Below are 17580 nucleotides of genomic sequence, written 5' to 3'. Positions count from 1 at the left end.
CCTGGAAGGTGGAGGTTGCAGTGAGCTGTGTTTGTGCCACTGCACTCCAGCTTGGACAACAGAGCAAGACCCCATCTCAAAAAAATTTAAGCAGGTATGGAGGTCAGAATGTCACAAGGCAGAGAGGACTTGAAAGTAGGGAAAAAAGGCATAATATTTACTTTTGTCAAAAAGTAACAAGTACTTTTTAAAGAAGTATAACAATTATAGGAAGGAGAGAGAAAAAATAGTTCAAGGGGAGAGGTCAAGTTAAGGAAAGGTTTTTGTCTTGTTTTGTTATTGTTGATTTAAGACAGAGAACACCTGCAGCTATGTAGAAGTGGAGGAAAAGAAACTAGTAAAAAGAGAAACCAAAGACTGGAGATTAAACAGGGTGGAATATGGTCTTAGATAGGAACGAATGAGATCAAGAACACAAAGAGAAGTATGTCTTAGGAAAGGGGGATGCATGGCTAAAAAGAGGTAAGTCTTGAAGGTAGATGGGAAGAAGTTGGGAATGGTCATGTCTAATAATTTACTTTCTTCTCTATGAAACAGGAGGCACAGTCAACTTTGACAGTTATAAGAGGTTTGAGGAGAATAAAAGGTTTGTAATACCTCTTCTAGGGAAAACAATAGTAAACCACTCAGGAACCAGTAGAAGGACTGCCAAGCAGTATTAGGAAGCCTGTGTAGCATATGGCCCTCTCAAAGACTTAGAGATGTTTTCAGATATTTAAGAGGAATAACATTAACAAAACCAAGAGACAAAGCCAAGCTTAAGTCCCATAAAACATAGATATTTTATTCCAGCTCTAGGAAACGGGAAAAAAAAAAAAAAAAAAAGAGGGAAACACATCTTTCCACACACCATTCTAATTTAACTGACATTAGTCTGGGAAAGCTAGAGCAGAAATATATGTTTATATGTATAAATATGTATGTCTTTATACATACATATATGTATTTTCAGATTTTAATCTCACTGGAGTTCATGTCTTCATTTTTTTTTAAAATGCCCTTAAAGGTCATCAAATGCAAGCTAATACTTCTACCTAAGTCTCCTCATCAATCATTTAACATTGTTTGCATTGCATTCAGTTTGTCTGTTAACCACTTATGTAATTTATCAAATTGTACATTTGGATATGTAAGGGAAAAACTTGGTTTAAGTAATACTCTATGTATCAGTTACCCATTACATGATTTTTTTCATCATTATTTGCAACGTCACACATCTTGTAGTTTTCTATGTAGTCTCTGTATGCAGTCTACTTCAGCTTCTAGTGCTGTACATATCTATATCTTCTGGGTGGGACTGCCCGTGATCCATGAGCTTGGGGTCAGGCATAAACTGTGTTGCACCTGATAAAGTATTAAAATGAAAAAAAAAAATTAGTCACTTAACAAATTTATTTTTCACACTGGGAAGACAGCAGTGAACAAACCAGATAAAAATCTCTGGTGACATAGACCTAACATTTGAGTTAGGTGAGACAAACTAATTAAATATATATCAGATGATGGTTAAGTGTTATGTGAAAAAATGAAACAAGGAGGGATATATGGAGTGCTTAAGTGATTTGTAATTTTAAATAGGGCAGCCAGGGAAAGCCTTCCGAAAAGGTGATATATGAGCTGAGAACTGAAGGAGGTGAGGGTGTGCACCCTTATAGATACCAGCAGGCAATGCCTTCCAGGATGAGCAGACAGCAAGTGTAATGGACCTGAGGTATATCTGAGGAACCAATATGGCTGGAACAGAGTAGACAAATGTGGTGTATGTAGGGGTGGCGGCAAGGCAGTGAGAGAGAGAATGATAGGAGATGTCATCAAAAAGACAATGGAAAGCTAGGTCACATAGGGCCATGGTAAAGATTTTGGCTTTAAGTGAGATGAGAAGCTACTGGACAATTTTGAGTAGAGGAGTGAATGATGCTATGTTTTTTAAAAAGATCACTCTTGGCTATGGGGAAAAGAAACTACAGGGAAACTGCAGGGAGACCAGTTAGAAAGCAATTACAGTACTCCAAAAGACATGCTGAGGGCTTTAGTTACAATGGTAGCCGTAGAAGTGGAGAAAAGGTACCAGATTCTGGATAATGCTGAAGGTAGAATGGACAAGATTTCCTAAATGGATTGACTATGTCTTATGAGCGAAACTCTTCAACTTGAGGAACCGGAAGAATGGAGGTGACATTTACTGAGATAGAGGAAAATGTGGGAGAAGCAGGTTTACGGGAAAACAAATGAATCATTAAGTGTTGGATGTGTTAAATTTGAATTGCTTATTTAACATCTGAGTACAAATGAGTTAAGATTAGGAGATGTTAAAAAGGTTAGGAGAATGTAGGAAAGAAGACTAAGGTGGAAAGCCAGTGAATGAGGTAAGAGAACCAAGAGCAAGAGATATCCCACAGGCCAAGTGAAGATATTGTTTGAAGGAGGAAGGAATTTAACCTGTGTCAAAGGTTACTGATGGATTGCATAAGATGGAGATTGAGAATCAACTCCTGGATTTGGCAAAGTGTGGATCACTGGTGAACTTGACAGGCTTCCTGTGTCCCCGGCAAGCAGCTAAGTTATTTTCATGCATTATCTCATAATCCCACCATGAAGTAGATACTATTTTTACATTGTCCTTATTTTACAGATAAGAAAATTTTAATTTGGAGAGGTTAAGTAACTTGACCAAAGTCATTTGGCTGATATGTGGTGGAGCCAGGAATGAATCCACATTTGCCTGACCCCAACATAACAACCCAGGCTCTTCTTTAAAATGATGTTTGTAGCAGTAAAAATCTCATACAACTAGTTTTAGTACTAAACAAGATAATGCACACAAACTGCTGCATATAATACCTTGTGCATGGTAAGTAGGCAAGAGACAACTATTTTATATTTACTTTATGACATAATACTACAAACATTTTTTCAGAAATTTGTTTTTATTTTAAATACGTTCAAAATAGGATTCATTTTAAAATTAATTTTATTACATTTGGGAACCATACCTTTTCTGCATAAAAGAATTTAGTTTCCAGTTTTATAACGAAAACAAAGGAGAGAAATTGGAATACAATGATTTATCTTAAACCTATCTTTTCTAAAATGTATTTTACAGTGTGACACACCTATGTGTAACTTCATCACCAAATATATTAACCAAACAACCAGATTCATAAGTAATTAGTATTCATGATGGTACAGGTAATGCAGCTCTCCACAGAATAAATTCTTAACCTCTTGTCTCTTTGGGGGTATGTTATAGAACTCATGTAATCTATTAACTTGGATGAGGAAAATTTGTCATTATTTTCACTTACCTCTGACTTAAATGGACATTTTCTTCAATAATGAATACAGGCAACAAAACACAATAGTAACAGCAGTGCCTCAGATTTCTTTGTCACCAACAGAAATCACAGGTATCTTATTACATTATAGTTGCAGATTATCTCAAAATATTCACACTCACCGCTACTTAAAAATTAAAAGTCATTAGACTTATTGTTAGATGCTGTTGTTTAATACACTTAAGGAAGTTCATACATTACTATGTGTTTTACTTTCTGCATTTGAAAACATTCTGAGAAGAGTTTGTAGCAAAAAAAATGGTTAGGAATCCACTGGTGGTTCTGCTGTATCTCTACTGCCATCTGGTGGGTACCATTGCTCAGTACAAGTGAAAAGAATGGTGCAACAAGTTTTTTTATCAAGCAGAAAACACTATATAGTAGGCATGTGACAAATAATTATTTTATATAAATCTCAATGTGTCAAATTTGCTTAACAGTGTTCATCAACTAAGTTATTTAGCACTTCTAAATACTTCCTTAATTTATATTCTTGTCCAAAGTTTGGTGAAAGATCTACCTTACACCAATTTCCTGAATTAGAAAGATTTTTTTGCCTTTAGATCACTCCTCAAAATTTCTTAAAAGGCTTCAAGATTTTAATTTATTCACAACTTAAAACAGAGATTCTTAGCGAGAGTAGTATGTAAAAGAATCCTCTGTAAAGCTCTTCCTAAAATCCACCTGCTTAGAGGCCTCACCTCTGGAGATTCAGATTTATAATTCTTCATAGAGTCTAGACCTATGAATTTTGAAAAACAGCGCAAAACCCTCAAGTAATTGTGATATGGATCCCTCTGGTTTAGAACCACTTAGCCTGTCATTTGATTTCTATCTTTTTAAAAAGCTTCATCTCAAAGGCCGGGCGTGGTAGCTCAAGTATGTAATCCTAACACTTTGGGAGGCCGAGGCAGGCGGATCACAAGGTCAGGAGATCAAGACCATCCTGGTTAACATGGTGAAACCCCGTCTCTACTAAAAATACAAAAAATTAGCTGGGCATGGTGGCAGGTGCCTGTAGTCTCAGTTACTTGGGAGGCTGAGACAGGAGAATTGCTTGAACCCGGGAGGCGGAGGTTACAGTGAGCCGAGATCACACCACTGCACTCCAGCCTGGGTGACAGAGTGAGACTCCATCTCAAAAAAAAAAAAAAAAAAAAAAAAAAAAACACACACACACACACACAAAACACATTTCATCTCATGCTCTTATAAGCAACTAAGAATTGTATCTTTCTTAGAAATTTCTTCATTTCTTGAGTGGATTAAGGGCTCTCTTACCCTCCCAAAGAATAAGCTGTCATAAAACTCTTCTTGAATCTGAATGCCCTAATCATCATAATGCATTCCTTCGCAATTTTATGTTTGCTCTCTAATAAGAACCATTTCTGCTTAAAGCTTTTTGAAGATTTTTTCAAAAAGTTGGTGTTATAACAAATAGGAAAGAAATATGTTTAAAGTTATAAGACATCACTGAATTATATCTCAAATAACATGTGATAATTTAGTTCACATGTTATCTCATTGATATTTTAGGCAAGTTAGGTACAAAAAAAGGGGACAGATAACTAATAAATTACAGAGTGAAGTTAGGATTGTTACAAATTCTCTTTTGGTTTCTTGTGTATAAAATCAGGGTAACATTCAGCATGCAGCTTCTTAGCAACTCAAATACTTAAAGACACTAGTCACTATAAAGTACTTTCTCAAACTTTTCCATTCCTTTTTTCTCTGTGTGCTTCAGTTTGGCTATTTTTTATTGATTTGTCTTTGAATTCATTAATTCTGTGCTTTCTGGTATATAGTCATCTGTTAAACCCATCCAATGAGTTCTTAATTTTGGGTACTGTATTTTTCACTTCTAGAATGTCCACTAGAATTTTTTTTTAACAGATTCCAAGTCCCTGTGACATTCTCCATCTCTTCATCCATTTTGTCCATCATTTCTTTTTTCTATTTCATGTATTAATTATAGTTATTTTAAAGTCCTTTTCAGTTAACTTCAATATTTAGGTCATCTGTGGGTCTGCTGTTATTGTTATATTTATTTATTTTTTCTTTTGACTGTCAGTCACATCTTCTTGCCTTTTTGCATAACTAGTATTTTGTTTGTTTGTATAGTGGACATTTTGTATAAAAGAAAGGTAGAAGCTCCAGAAGATAAAGGGCACCAGACAGGGGTGCCCTTTATCTCTTTAGAAAGGGCAAAACACTTACTATCTCAATCTAGTCAGGCATTGAGCTGGGTCTGGGCTGCGTTCTAATTTTAGTAAGAGTCAGTTAACCTCTGGTTCCTCCCAGTTCAGGTATGGCACTCCCAAGCTTCTGACTGACAGTCTGACTAGTTTCTGTCTCCACAGCACCAAAAAACTGTAGGAAATCCGGTTTTGCCCTTAAGAGGTTTTGAGTTTAGCTATTTAGTCTCTGAATCCACAAAAAATCTGGCAACTACCATGAGGGAGACATGACTCATGCATATGTGGCACATCCCCTCTCTCTAGAAGAGGAATTAGCAAACTTTTCTGCAAAAGGTTAGTAGTAAATATTTTTGACTTTGTGAACCATATGGTCTCTGTCACAAGTGCTCAACTCTGCCACTGTAGTGTAAGAGCAGCCATAGACAATACATAGATCAATGTGTGTGGGTATGTTCAATTAAAATGTCATTTCTGGACATTGAGATCCAAATTTCATGTAATTTTCACTTGCTATGAAATATTATTCTTTTGATTTTTTTCAACCATCATGGTTAGCTTGCAGAATATACAAAAATAGTGAGTCAGGACACCTCATACAGGCGGATGCCCCTCTGGGACACAGCTTCAAGAGGAAGGATCAGGCAGCAATATTTGCTGTTCTGCAGTCTCCGCTGGTGATACCCAGGCAAACAGGGTCTAGAGTGGACCTCTAGCAAATTCCAACAGACCTGCAGCTGAGGGTCCTGACTGTTAGAAGGAAAACTAACAAACGGAAAGGAAGAGCATCAACATCAACAAAAAGGACATCCATACAAAAACTCCATCTGTAGGTCACCAGCATCAAAGACGAAACGTGGATAAAACCACAAAGATGGGGAGAAACCAGAGCAGAAAAACTGAAAATTCTAAAAACAGGAGCACCTCTTCTCCTCCGAAGAATCGCAGCTCCTCCCCATCAATGGAACAAAGCTGGACGGAGAATGACTTTGACGAGCTGACAGAAGTAGGCTTCAGAAAGTCGTTAATAACAAACTTCTCTGAGCTAAAGGAAGATGTCCGAACCCATCGCAAGGAAGCTAAAAACCTTGAAAACAGATTAGATGAATGGCTAACTAGAATAAACAGTGTAGAGAAGACCTTAAATGACCTGATGGAGCTGAAAACCATGGCACGAGAACTACATGACACATGCACAAGCTTCAATAGCTGATTCAATCAAGTTGAGGAAAGGGTAACAGTGATTGAATTAATGAAAAATTAATGAAACAAAGCAAGAAGAGAAGTTTAGAAACAAAAGAGGAAAAAGAAATGAACAAAGCCTCCAAGAAATATGGGACTATGTGAAAAGGCCAAATCTATGTTTGATTGGTGTATCTGAAAGTGATGGGGAGAATGGAACCAACTTGAAAAACACCCTTCAGGATATTATCCAGGAGAACGTCCCCAACCTAGCAAGGCAGGCCAACATTCAAATTCAGGAAATACAGAGAACACCACAAAGATACTCCTCGAGAAGAGCAAACACAAGACACATAATTGTCAGATTCAGCAAGGTTGAAATGAAGGGACAAATGTAAAGGGCAGCCAGACAGAAAGGTTGGGCTACCCATAAAGGGAAGCCCATCAGACTAACAGCAGATCTCTCAGCAGAAACTCTACAAGCCAGAAGAGAGTGGGGGCCAATATTCAATATTCTTAAAGGAAAGAATTTTCAACCCAAAATTTCATATCCAGCCAAACTAAGTTTTATAAGTGAAGGAGAAATAAAATCCTTTACAGACAAGCAAATGCTGAGAGATTTCGGCACCACCAGGCCTATTTTACAAGAGATCTTGAAGGAAGCATTAAACATGGAAAGGAACAACCGAAACCAGCCACTGCAAAAACACGTCAAACTGTAAAGACCACCGATGCCAGGAAGAAACTCCAACAACTAACGGGCAAAATAACCAGCTAACATCATAATGACAGGATCAAATTCACACATAACAATATTAACCTTAAATGTAAATGGGCTGAATATTCCAATTAAAAGACACAGACTGACAAATTGAATAGAGTCAAGACCCAATAGTGTGCTGTATTCAGGAGACCCATCTCACGTGCAGAGACACACATAGGCTCAAAATAAAGGGATGGAGGAAGATCTAACAAGCAAATGGAAACCAAAAAAAAAAAAAAAAAAAAAAAAAAAGCAGGGGTTGCAATCCTAGTCTCTGATAAAACAGGCTTTAAACCAACAAAGATCAAAAGAGACAAAGGAGGCCATTATATAATGGTAAAGGAAAAATTCAACAAGAAGAGCTAACTATCCTAAATATATATGTACCCAATACAGGAGCACCCAGATTCATAAAACAAGTCCTTAGAGACCTACAAAGAGACTTAGACCCCACACAATAATAATGGGAGACTTTAACACCCCACTGTCAATATTAGACAGATCAATGAGACAGAAGGTTAACAAGGATACCCAGGACTTGAACTCAACTCTGCATCAAGCAGACCTAAGAGATATCTACAGAACTCTCCACCTCAACACAACAGAATATACATTCTTCTCAGCACCACATCGCACTTATTCCAAAATTGACCACATAGTTGGAAGAAAAGCACTCCTCAGCAAATGTAAAAGAAGAGAAATCACAACAAATTGTCTCTTAGACCACAGTGCAATCAAATTAGAATTCAGGATTAATAAACACACTCAAAACTGCACAACTACATGGAAACTGAACAATCTGCTCCTGAAGCACTACTGGGTACATAACGAAACGAAGGAAGAAATAAAGATATTCTTTGAAACCAATGAGAACAAAGACACAATGTACCAGAATCTCTGAGACACATTTAAAACAGTGTGTACGGGGAAATTTATAGCACTAAATGCCCACAAGAGAAAGTAGGAAATATCTAAAATCAACATCCTAACATCACAATTAAAAGAACTAGAGAAGCAAGAGCAAACAAATTCAAAAGCTACCAGATGGCAAGAAATAACTAAGATCAGAGCAAAACTGAAGGAGATAGAGACACAAAAAAATCCTTCAAAAAAAAAAAAAATCAATGAATCCAGGAGTTGGTTATTTGAAAACATCAACAAAACTGATAGACCACTAGCAAAACTAATAAATAAGGAAAGAGAGAAGAATCAAATAGATGCAATAAAAAAAATGATAAAGGGGATATCACCACCAACCCCACAGAAATACAAACTACCATCAGAGAATACTATAAACACCTCTACGTAAATAAACTTGAAAATCTAGAAGAAATGGATGTATTCCTAGACACATACAACCTCCCTAGACTAAACCAGAAAGAAGTTGAATGTCTGAATAGACCAATAACAGGCTCTGAAATTGAGGCAACAATTAACAGCCTACCAACCAAAAAAAGTCCAGGACCAGACAGATTCACAGTCAAATTCTACCAGAGGTACAAGGAGGAGCTGGTATCATTCCTTCTGAAACTATTCCAATCAATAGAAAAAGAGGGAATCCTCCCTAACTCATTTTATGAGGCCAACATCATCCTCATACCAAAGCCTGGCAGAGACACAACAAAAAAAGAGAATTTTAGACCAATACCCTGATGAACATCCTCGAAAATCCTCCATAAAATACTGGCAAAACGAATCCAGCAGCACGTCAAAAAGCTTATCCACCACGATCAAGTAGGCTTCATCCCTGGGATGCAAGGCTGGTTCAACATACACGAATCAATAAACGGAATCCATCACATAAACAGAACCAATGACAAAAACCACATGATTATCTCAATAGATGCAGAAAAGACCTTTGACAAAATTCAACAGCCCTTCATGCTAAAAACTCTCAATAAACTAGGTACTGATGGAACGTATCTCAAAATAATAAGAGCTATTTCTTACAAACCCACAGCCAATATCATACTAAATGTGCAAAAACTGGAAGCATTCCCTTTGAAAACTGGCACAAGACAGGGATGCCCTCTCTCACCACTCCTATTCCTCATAGTGTTGGAAGTTCTGGCCAGGGCAATCAGGCAAGAGAAAGAAATAAAGGGTATTCAACTAGGGAAAGAGGAAATCAAATTGTCCCTGTTTGCAGATGACATGATTGTATATTTAGAAAACCCCATCGTCTCAGCCCCAAATCTCCTTAAGCTGATAAGCAACTTCAGCAAAGTCTCAGGATACAAAATAAATGTGCAAAAATCACAAGCATTCCTATACACAAATAACAGACAATCAGACAGCCAAACCATCAGTGAACTCCCATTCACAATTGCTACAAAGAGAATAAAATACCTAGGAATCCAACTTACAAGGGATGTGAAGGACCTCTTCAAGGAGAACTACAAACCACTGCTCAATGAAACAAAAGAGGACACAAACAAATGGAAGAATATTCCATGTTCACGGACAGGAAGAATCAATATCATGAAAATGGCCATACTGCCCAAGGTAATTTACAGATTCAATGACATCCCCATCAAGCTACCAATGACTTTCTTCACAGAATTGGAAAAAACTACTTTAAAGTTCATATGGAACCAAAAAAGAGCCCACATTGCCAAGACAATCCTAAGCCAAACGAACAAAGCTGGGGGCATCATGCTACCTGACTTCAAACTATACTACAAGGCTACAGTAACCAAAACAGCATGGTACTGGTACCAAAACAGAGATATAGACCAATGGAACAGAACAGAGGCCTCAGAAAGAACACCACACATCTACAACCATCTGACCTTTGACAAACCTGACAAAAACAAGACATGGGGAAAGGATTCCCTTTTTAATAAATGGTGCTGGGAAAATTGGCTGGCCATATGTAGAAAGCTGAAACTGGATCCCTTCCTTACACCTTATACAAAAATTAATTCAAGATGGATTAAGGACTTAAATGTTAGACCTAAAACCTTTTACCTTAGAAGATAACCTAGGCAATACCATTCAGGACATAGGCATGGGAAAGGACTTCATGACTAAAACCCCAAAAGCAATGGCAACAAAAGACAAAATAGACAAATGGAATCTAATTAAACTAAAGAGTTTCTGCACAGCAAAATAAACTACCATCAAAGTGAACAGGTAACCTACAGAATGGGAGAAAATCTTTGCAATCTACCCATCTGACAAAGGGCTAATATCCAGAATCTACAAAGAACTTAAACATATTTACAAGAAAAAAACAAACAACCCCATCAAAAAGTGGGTGAAGGATATGAACAGACACTTCTCAAAAGAAGACATCTGTGCAGTCAACAGACACATGAAAAAATGCTCATCATCACTGGCCATCAGAGAAATGCAAATCAAAACCACAATGAGATACCATCTCACACCAGTTAGAATGGCGATCATTAAAAAGTCAGGAAACAACAGGTGCTAGAGAGGATGTGGAGAAATAGGAACGCTTTTACACTGTTGGTTGGAGTGTAAACTAGTTCAACCATTGTGAAAGACAGTGTGGCGATTCCTCAAGGATCTAGAACTAGAAATACCATTTGACCCAGACATCCCATTACTGGGTATATGTTTATTGTGGCACTATTCACAATAGCAAAAACATGGAACCAACCCACATGTCTATCAATGATAGACTGGATTAAGAAAATGTGGCAAATACTCACCATGGAATACTATGCAGCCATAAAAAAGGATGAGTTCATGTCCTTTGTAGCGACATGGATGAAGCTGGAAACCATCATTCTAAGCAGACTGTCACAAGGACAGAAAACCAAACACCGCATGTTCTCACTCACAGGTGGGAACTGAATAATGAGAACACTTGGACACAGTGTGGGGAACATCACACACAGGGGCCTATTTTGCGGTGGGGGAGATGGGGGAGGGACAGCATTAGGATAAATATCTAATGTAAATGATGAGTTAATGGGTGCAGCACACCAACATGGCACATGCATACCTATGTAACAAATCTGCACGTTGTGCACATGTACCCTAGAACTTAAAGTAGAATTTTTTAAAAAAATAAAGAATATAGGTTTTGCATATTTATCACCTAAAAAAAAATAGTGAGTCGAGTCAGAATTGGCATACGAGCCATAGTTTCTCAACTTCTGCTTTAGAGGGACATTAATTTTGTAAGACTGTGAGAGATTTCATTCTGCTTTCATCAGATTCTTGAAGAGGTCTATGACACCAAATTTCTAAATTTGTGATTCCCAAAATAACAATTTTCTCCATTAATGTACATGAGATGGTAGAGAACCACCAAACTCATATTCAGAGCCACAACATATAGTTGAACAGTACACCCTATCTCTTCTGTATGGTGATAAGTGGTAGCCATGGCTAGGCTCACTAGGTAAGTGACTTGCTCCTTAAGTATGCTCAGTGAAAATCTGTTTCTCATCAAAATGGCTAATTACTCTAGGCAAATGATAATAATGATATATTTTAATACCCACTGATACCCTTTAGTATGTCCCTGGCATTGTAGTTAGTGCTTTACATGCAATATCTCATGTAATCCTCACAACCATGTGAGAACTGTTATTGTCCCTTTTTTGTTGGATGAGGAGACTGTGGCTTGAACTGTTTGATAACCTGTCCCAGGTAACAGAACTAGTAAATGCTGGATCTGGGATTTTGATTCAAGTGTTATTCTATAACCTGTGCTCACAATCACTACTGTTTCCCATGGTGAAAAAAAACTGTTTTATTCTACATATGAAACGTGGAAATGGTGAATCCCAAGGTTATACTGTATAATAAACTCCAAATGATATATTTTTATGTACTGGGTGTTGGTATGCCCCAAAAGTTCACATGTTGAGACCCTATCTCCCCCATTGTGATGGTATTAGGAGGTGGGGAGCTTTGGGAAGTGATTAGAATTAGAGGAGGTGATGACGGTGGAACGTTCGTGAATGGGATCAGTAGTGCCCTTATGAATCTTGAGAGAACTTGCTTCCCTCTGCTCTCTGCCATGTGAGAACACAATGAGAAGTAGGCTGTCTACAAGCCAGAAAAGGGCCTTCACCAGAACCTGACCATGTTGGCACCCTGATCTCAGAATTTCAGTCTCTAAAACTGTAAGAAATAAATATCTGTTGTTTATAAGTCACCCAGTCTATGGTATTTTTTACAGCAGCTCAAACTGACCAAGACATATATGATAAGAATGAGTAGCACTGGCATCTCTTTCTCCCTCTGCATCATCTCGATAGAATGCTTTTCATATACCACGTCACCCAAGACAGGCAAATAAAGGGTTCCAGAATCTAGATGTGTGAACAAAAAGACATTAGCTTTGGAAGGTTTTGGTCCCACTGTTAAGGTGTAGTATGTTTCATCTTCATAAAGATACTTTGGAATTAACAGGCATTTGGAAAAATGACCATACATTATATTCTTGTGAGAATATGGTCACCTGCAGATTAGTCAGAGAGTCTAAAAACTGTAAAACTTGTCTTGATTAGTTAGGAGAGAAGACAGAGGAAAACAGTAAAACTCAAATCAGGTTTGTTATTCAGTGACAGTTTTTATGAAGATTAAGTGAGAGGAGGGGGCTGAAATTAGAGACTAAATTCCGGTTTTAAATTAGATAACCTATACACAATGGAAAGAGCTTAGACTCTGATGTCAAGAAGATCTAGGCCATAAACACAACTCTGCTACTCACAAGCTATATGATTTGGGGCAAGTTATTTTAGCTCCCTGAGTCTCAGTCTCTTCATCATAAAATGGGAATAATTACCGATCCAGCAGAGGTTTTTGTTTTGTTTTGTGGGTAAGGGCTGAATAACATAATATACTTCTAGCTCTCTGCATCACAGTATGTGTTTGATACAGGGTGGATATTATTATTCCCCAACCTCTGAGTTAGTCACCTTTCCTTTGCAATAAGACAACGGGTTTTACAATTCACATTGTACATATAGATAAACCTATGCAAATCCGTAAGAATACATTGTCAAAATGGTATTAAACACTCTGTCACCTTCTCTGTGATCACAGTAAAATCATGGCAGTATTTGTTTAGAAAGTATAATTGTCACTGTTTGGTTTCACAAAGTATTTATTGCCAGTATGGAATACCAGCAACATTATAACTATTATAATTGATGATATTTCTACTATTTGATGCTGAAAGTTCTTTTGGTGCCTAAACTTAATAAAACTAAACTTAATAAAAAAAAACAGTCTTAAGATTGACAGGGAGACTGATAGGTAAATAGCACAAAAAATGGAAGCTGACATTTCTTTATGTAGGTGTGACTCATCCCTTTAAAATTACAGAATCTAGAAAGGCCCATTTCCCCCACCTGATAAAATAGCTCAAATTTATAAAGTTATATTAAATGCTTCACCCAATCAACGTGTTGGTGCTACTCTATATACTCACATACAAAGATCTATATTATGAACTATGTGGTAATTAAAAGCCATTGCAGGTACCTAAGTACCTCATAACCTAAAAAGAAACACAAACCACAGATTGAAAAAGACAAAATATTTATGGGGAGAACACATCTTAGTTCAAACCACTAATGATAATGCAATCAAATTATTTAAGAAAAGAATGAAAACAAAATTAACTTATACCCAACAAACCTGAAGTGGATTCTGATTTGGTCTTCGCTTCAGAGCTGAGTTCTGTTGGCAAGGGCACTGAGTGTTTCAAGACGTCAGTTGTTTTTGCAGGTACTTCTATTTCGACAGAGGATCCTAGCTGTTTACCAAATAGATTTTTCCTTCATAAGTAAATCATTTTACTAATTCCTTCATCTACTTTCTCATTTTATCCTCGACCTCTGTCCAGTACCCTCATTACAAGCCAACACCCACCCAAACAAAACTCAATGTTGACCGCCTTGCTCCATGTAAACTCTACCTTAGTTTTTTCTTTATGTTTAGGGAGTGACTCTTCTTTGCTGCTTTTTGTCCACAGTGATTTAACTGCTCCAAAAATTTGCTGGCTTGTAGCATATATCTTTTTCCCTGTTACCTAATTAAAACAAAAAGTAAGTCAAATAACATATTTTTAAAAGTTAAAATTAAAAATGTATTTTAGATTTGTCAGGTTTTTTTTTTTTTTTTTTTTTTTTTTTTTTTTTGAGACGGAGTCTCGCTCTGTCGCCCAGTCTGGAGTGCAGTGGCGCGATCTCGGCTCACTGCAAGCTCTGCCTCCCGGGTTCACGCCATTCTCCTGCCTCAGCCTCCCGAGTAGCTGGGACTACAGGCGCCCACAACCGCGCCCGGCTAATTTTTTGTATTTTTAGTAGAGACGGGGTTTCACCGTGGTCTCGATCTCCTGACCTTGTGATCCGCCCGCCTCGGCCTTTGTCAGGTATTTTATGTGAACACTCAGATCAGAATCAATAAAGATATAAATCTCTAAATCATATAACACAAAGCACCATTTCTAAAATTTTATATGAAAAAATTGTTGTGTCACGCAAAGGGTTATAATGTATAATCTGCATTCACACTGTAACATATAAATTTGAAACTATGTCTTTTTAAAAATTTTTTTCAGCTTTAGTGAGATTAGACTGACATATATAAAATTGTATCTATTTAAGGTATATAACATGGTGATTTGATGTAAGTGAAAACTGTATTAACAGAAGTTTGGGGAATATAGTTCGAGATAATGAACTGCTGACTGAGAAAATGAGATTTTTAGCATGCTACAAAGTTAATGCTTTTGCTTAAAATTTGATGGTGCTTTCTCCATTCATAAAGAAATAAAAAGCATCAACTAATTCCTCCAAAGAATAATATTCTTTTGTGGTAGAAAGGTAAAATAAACAATGACTGATAAATACACTCAAGAAGAGAATGGGATGCTGGCTGAATTCCTAAAGTTACTGTTATTTTCATTCATCTCTATTTCTCTTTGAAAATCTACTTCTGATTTCTTCTTTTTCCTATTCTTCTCCAATCCTTTTGTTTATTATAGTTAAAGTAATTTCAATAGCCATTGATTTTTCAAGTTTTGAAGATGTTTTGAGGGGTTTTCCAGGATTACAATTTCTACAAAAATAAATTTTTTAAAAATTATGTTTCCATCCTCAAATAGAAATATTTATTGTTTTTACTAAGTGTATCTCTATACTTGAAAAGTTAAGTAATAAACTAATATAAAGAAATTCCTCCTCCTCCTCAAATATAACCTTGGTTAACAGTTATACATATATTCTTCCTGAATTTTTACTCATACATACATTATACATACACAGATTTTAAAACAAATGTAATGTTAATATTTATAGATCTTTCAAAAAAGATGAGGTAGATCTATATGTACTGGCATGAATGGAAGTCCATGATGAACCACTAATTTGAAGAAGTTACAGAATAGATTACATAATACAATCTCAATTAATTTTTCAATTAAATTTTAAAATAAATTACACATGTATTTAGTTTGTTTTCCTTTTCAAATACTTGGGATCACAGTAAACATGTTATTCTGAGATATTATTTTTTTAAAAGCTTGACAATATTTCAAAGGCATGGTTCTATATTACTTTATATGCCATAGGTCTACTTTTTAAATTTGCTTCTTAGTTTAGTATTCTATAATGGATGCAACACAATTTGTTGAACAAATTCCCTATTGAGGCACAATGATTTAACAAATCCCCTATTGGTGAGCATATGGACTGTTTTCCTTTTTGTGGGTAGGTAGATGGCAAGTATAAGCAATGATGAAATTAGTATCCTTATACATACAACTGGGACCATAACCCTTATAGTATTTCCTCAAAATAAATTCCTAGAGCTGAAATTTCTGCACTGAAGAGTACACACATTTTAATTTGACAGTATTACCATGTTGCTCTCCAGAAAGTCAGCAATATACTGCAGCAATTTACATTCCCACCAAGAGTATATATCTGTTTTCCTACCCTATTTACCAGCAGTGATATTATAAGTCTTTTAAATCTTTGCCAAATTTAAAGGCTAAAAACCAATATCTAAATGATTTTTCAAATTTGCATTTATTTGTTGATGAAATCAAGTATCTCACGTACATTAGGCCATTTTTGTTTCTTATTTTGTAGACTGCTTGTTCAGGTATTTTTTCATTTTCCCAGAGGGCACATTCATCTTTTGCTCATTGATTTATAGGAGTTCTTAATACATGAAGGATATTAGTGCTTTGTCACATATGTTACAAATAGTTTTCCTAGTTTTTCATGTATCCATTAACATTGTGTATGGTAATATTGTAATCTACAGAAATGTATTAATTTTGATGTTGTCAAATATGTCAACTTTTTCTTTGATGGCTTCTAGATTGTAATTTGCTTAAGAAAGCCTTTCCTATCTCAAGATTAAACAGGTAGTCCTCTTATTTCTTCTCATACCTTTTATAGTATTCTAGTTTATGGTTAGATGTTTATTCCACCTAGAATTAGTTTTCCCACGATAGTTGGTAAAGGTCTGAGTAATTTTCCAAACAGCCAATTATCCCAACACATTTCTCGAAAAAAAAAAAAAATCTATCATTTCCATTACACACTGATTTGAAATGCCACCTGTACCACATATCCATCCCTACCCTCATGTGTACAAAGATATACTCAATATAATTGATTGAATATTCTCTTTTGTCCTCTTGATCTATTTTATTATGTATGCTATAGTAACCAATACACAGTAGACAGACAACAAATATTAGGTGAATGAATGTCACACTCCATTCAAATCCAGGGCTTTTGTAGGAACTGAATTAAATTTCTAGATTTTGAAACACCTGCCGTATTTCAACATTTAGTCTTTCATCCAGAAACAGGATATATCTCCAAAGATATTCAAGATTTTTTGTTAAACATTCTTTACATATAAGTGAGATCAAACAGTATTTGTCTTTCTGTGTCTATCTTATTTCACTGAGTATAATGCCCTCTGGGTTATCCACGCTGTTGCAAATGGCAGAATTTCCATTTTTAATGGCTAAATAGCACTCTGTTGTATATATGTACCGAATTATCTTTATCCATTTATCTACTGAGAGACACTTAGGTTGTTTCTAATCTTGACTATTGTGAATAATGCTGCAATGAACATGGAGGTGCAT

General features: G+C 36.2%; 1 protein-coding gene across 5 annotated transcripts in view; it reads right to left on the bottom strand.

Moving 5' to 3' along the window:
* The window catches only part of APOOL (apolipoprotein O like), an 89134-nt gene that overhangs the window by 6310 nt on the left and 65244 nt on the right, over positions 1-17580 (bottom strand). For 4 of the 5 annotated variants that reach the window (XM_050776415.1, XM_050776416.1, XM_050776418.1 and 1 more), the window contains exons 7-9: positions 14383-14496; positions 14103-14220; positions 993-1344 (exon numbers count right to left, since the gene is read on the bottom strand). In XM_050776415.1, coding sequence (XP_050632372.1) covers positions 1256-1344; positions 14103-14220; positions 14383-14496 — 321 coding nt within the window. In that variant the 3' untranslated portion in view covers positions 993-1255. Of the gene's footprint in view, positions 1-992; positions 1345-14102; positions 14221-14382; positions 14497-17580 lie in introns of those variants that run through there. The other variant, XM_050776419.1, reaches the window with a different exon arrangement.

This window comes from Macaca thibetana, chromosome X (assembly GCF_024542745.1).
Source record: "Macaca thibetana thibetana isolate TM-01 chromosome X, ASM2454274v1, whole genome shotgun sequence".
Classification (NCBI taxonomy): Eukaryota; Metazoa; Chordata; class Mammalia; order Primates; family Cercopithecidae; genus Macaca; species Macaca thibetana.
This window is presented reverse-complemented; position numbering and strand designations above follow the sequence as displayed.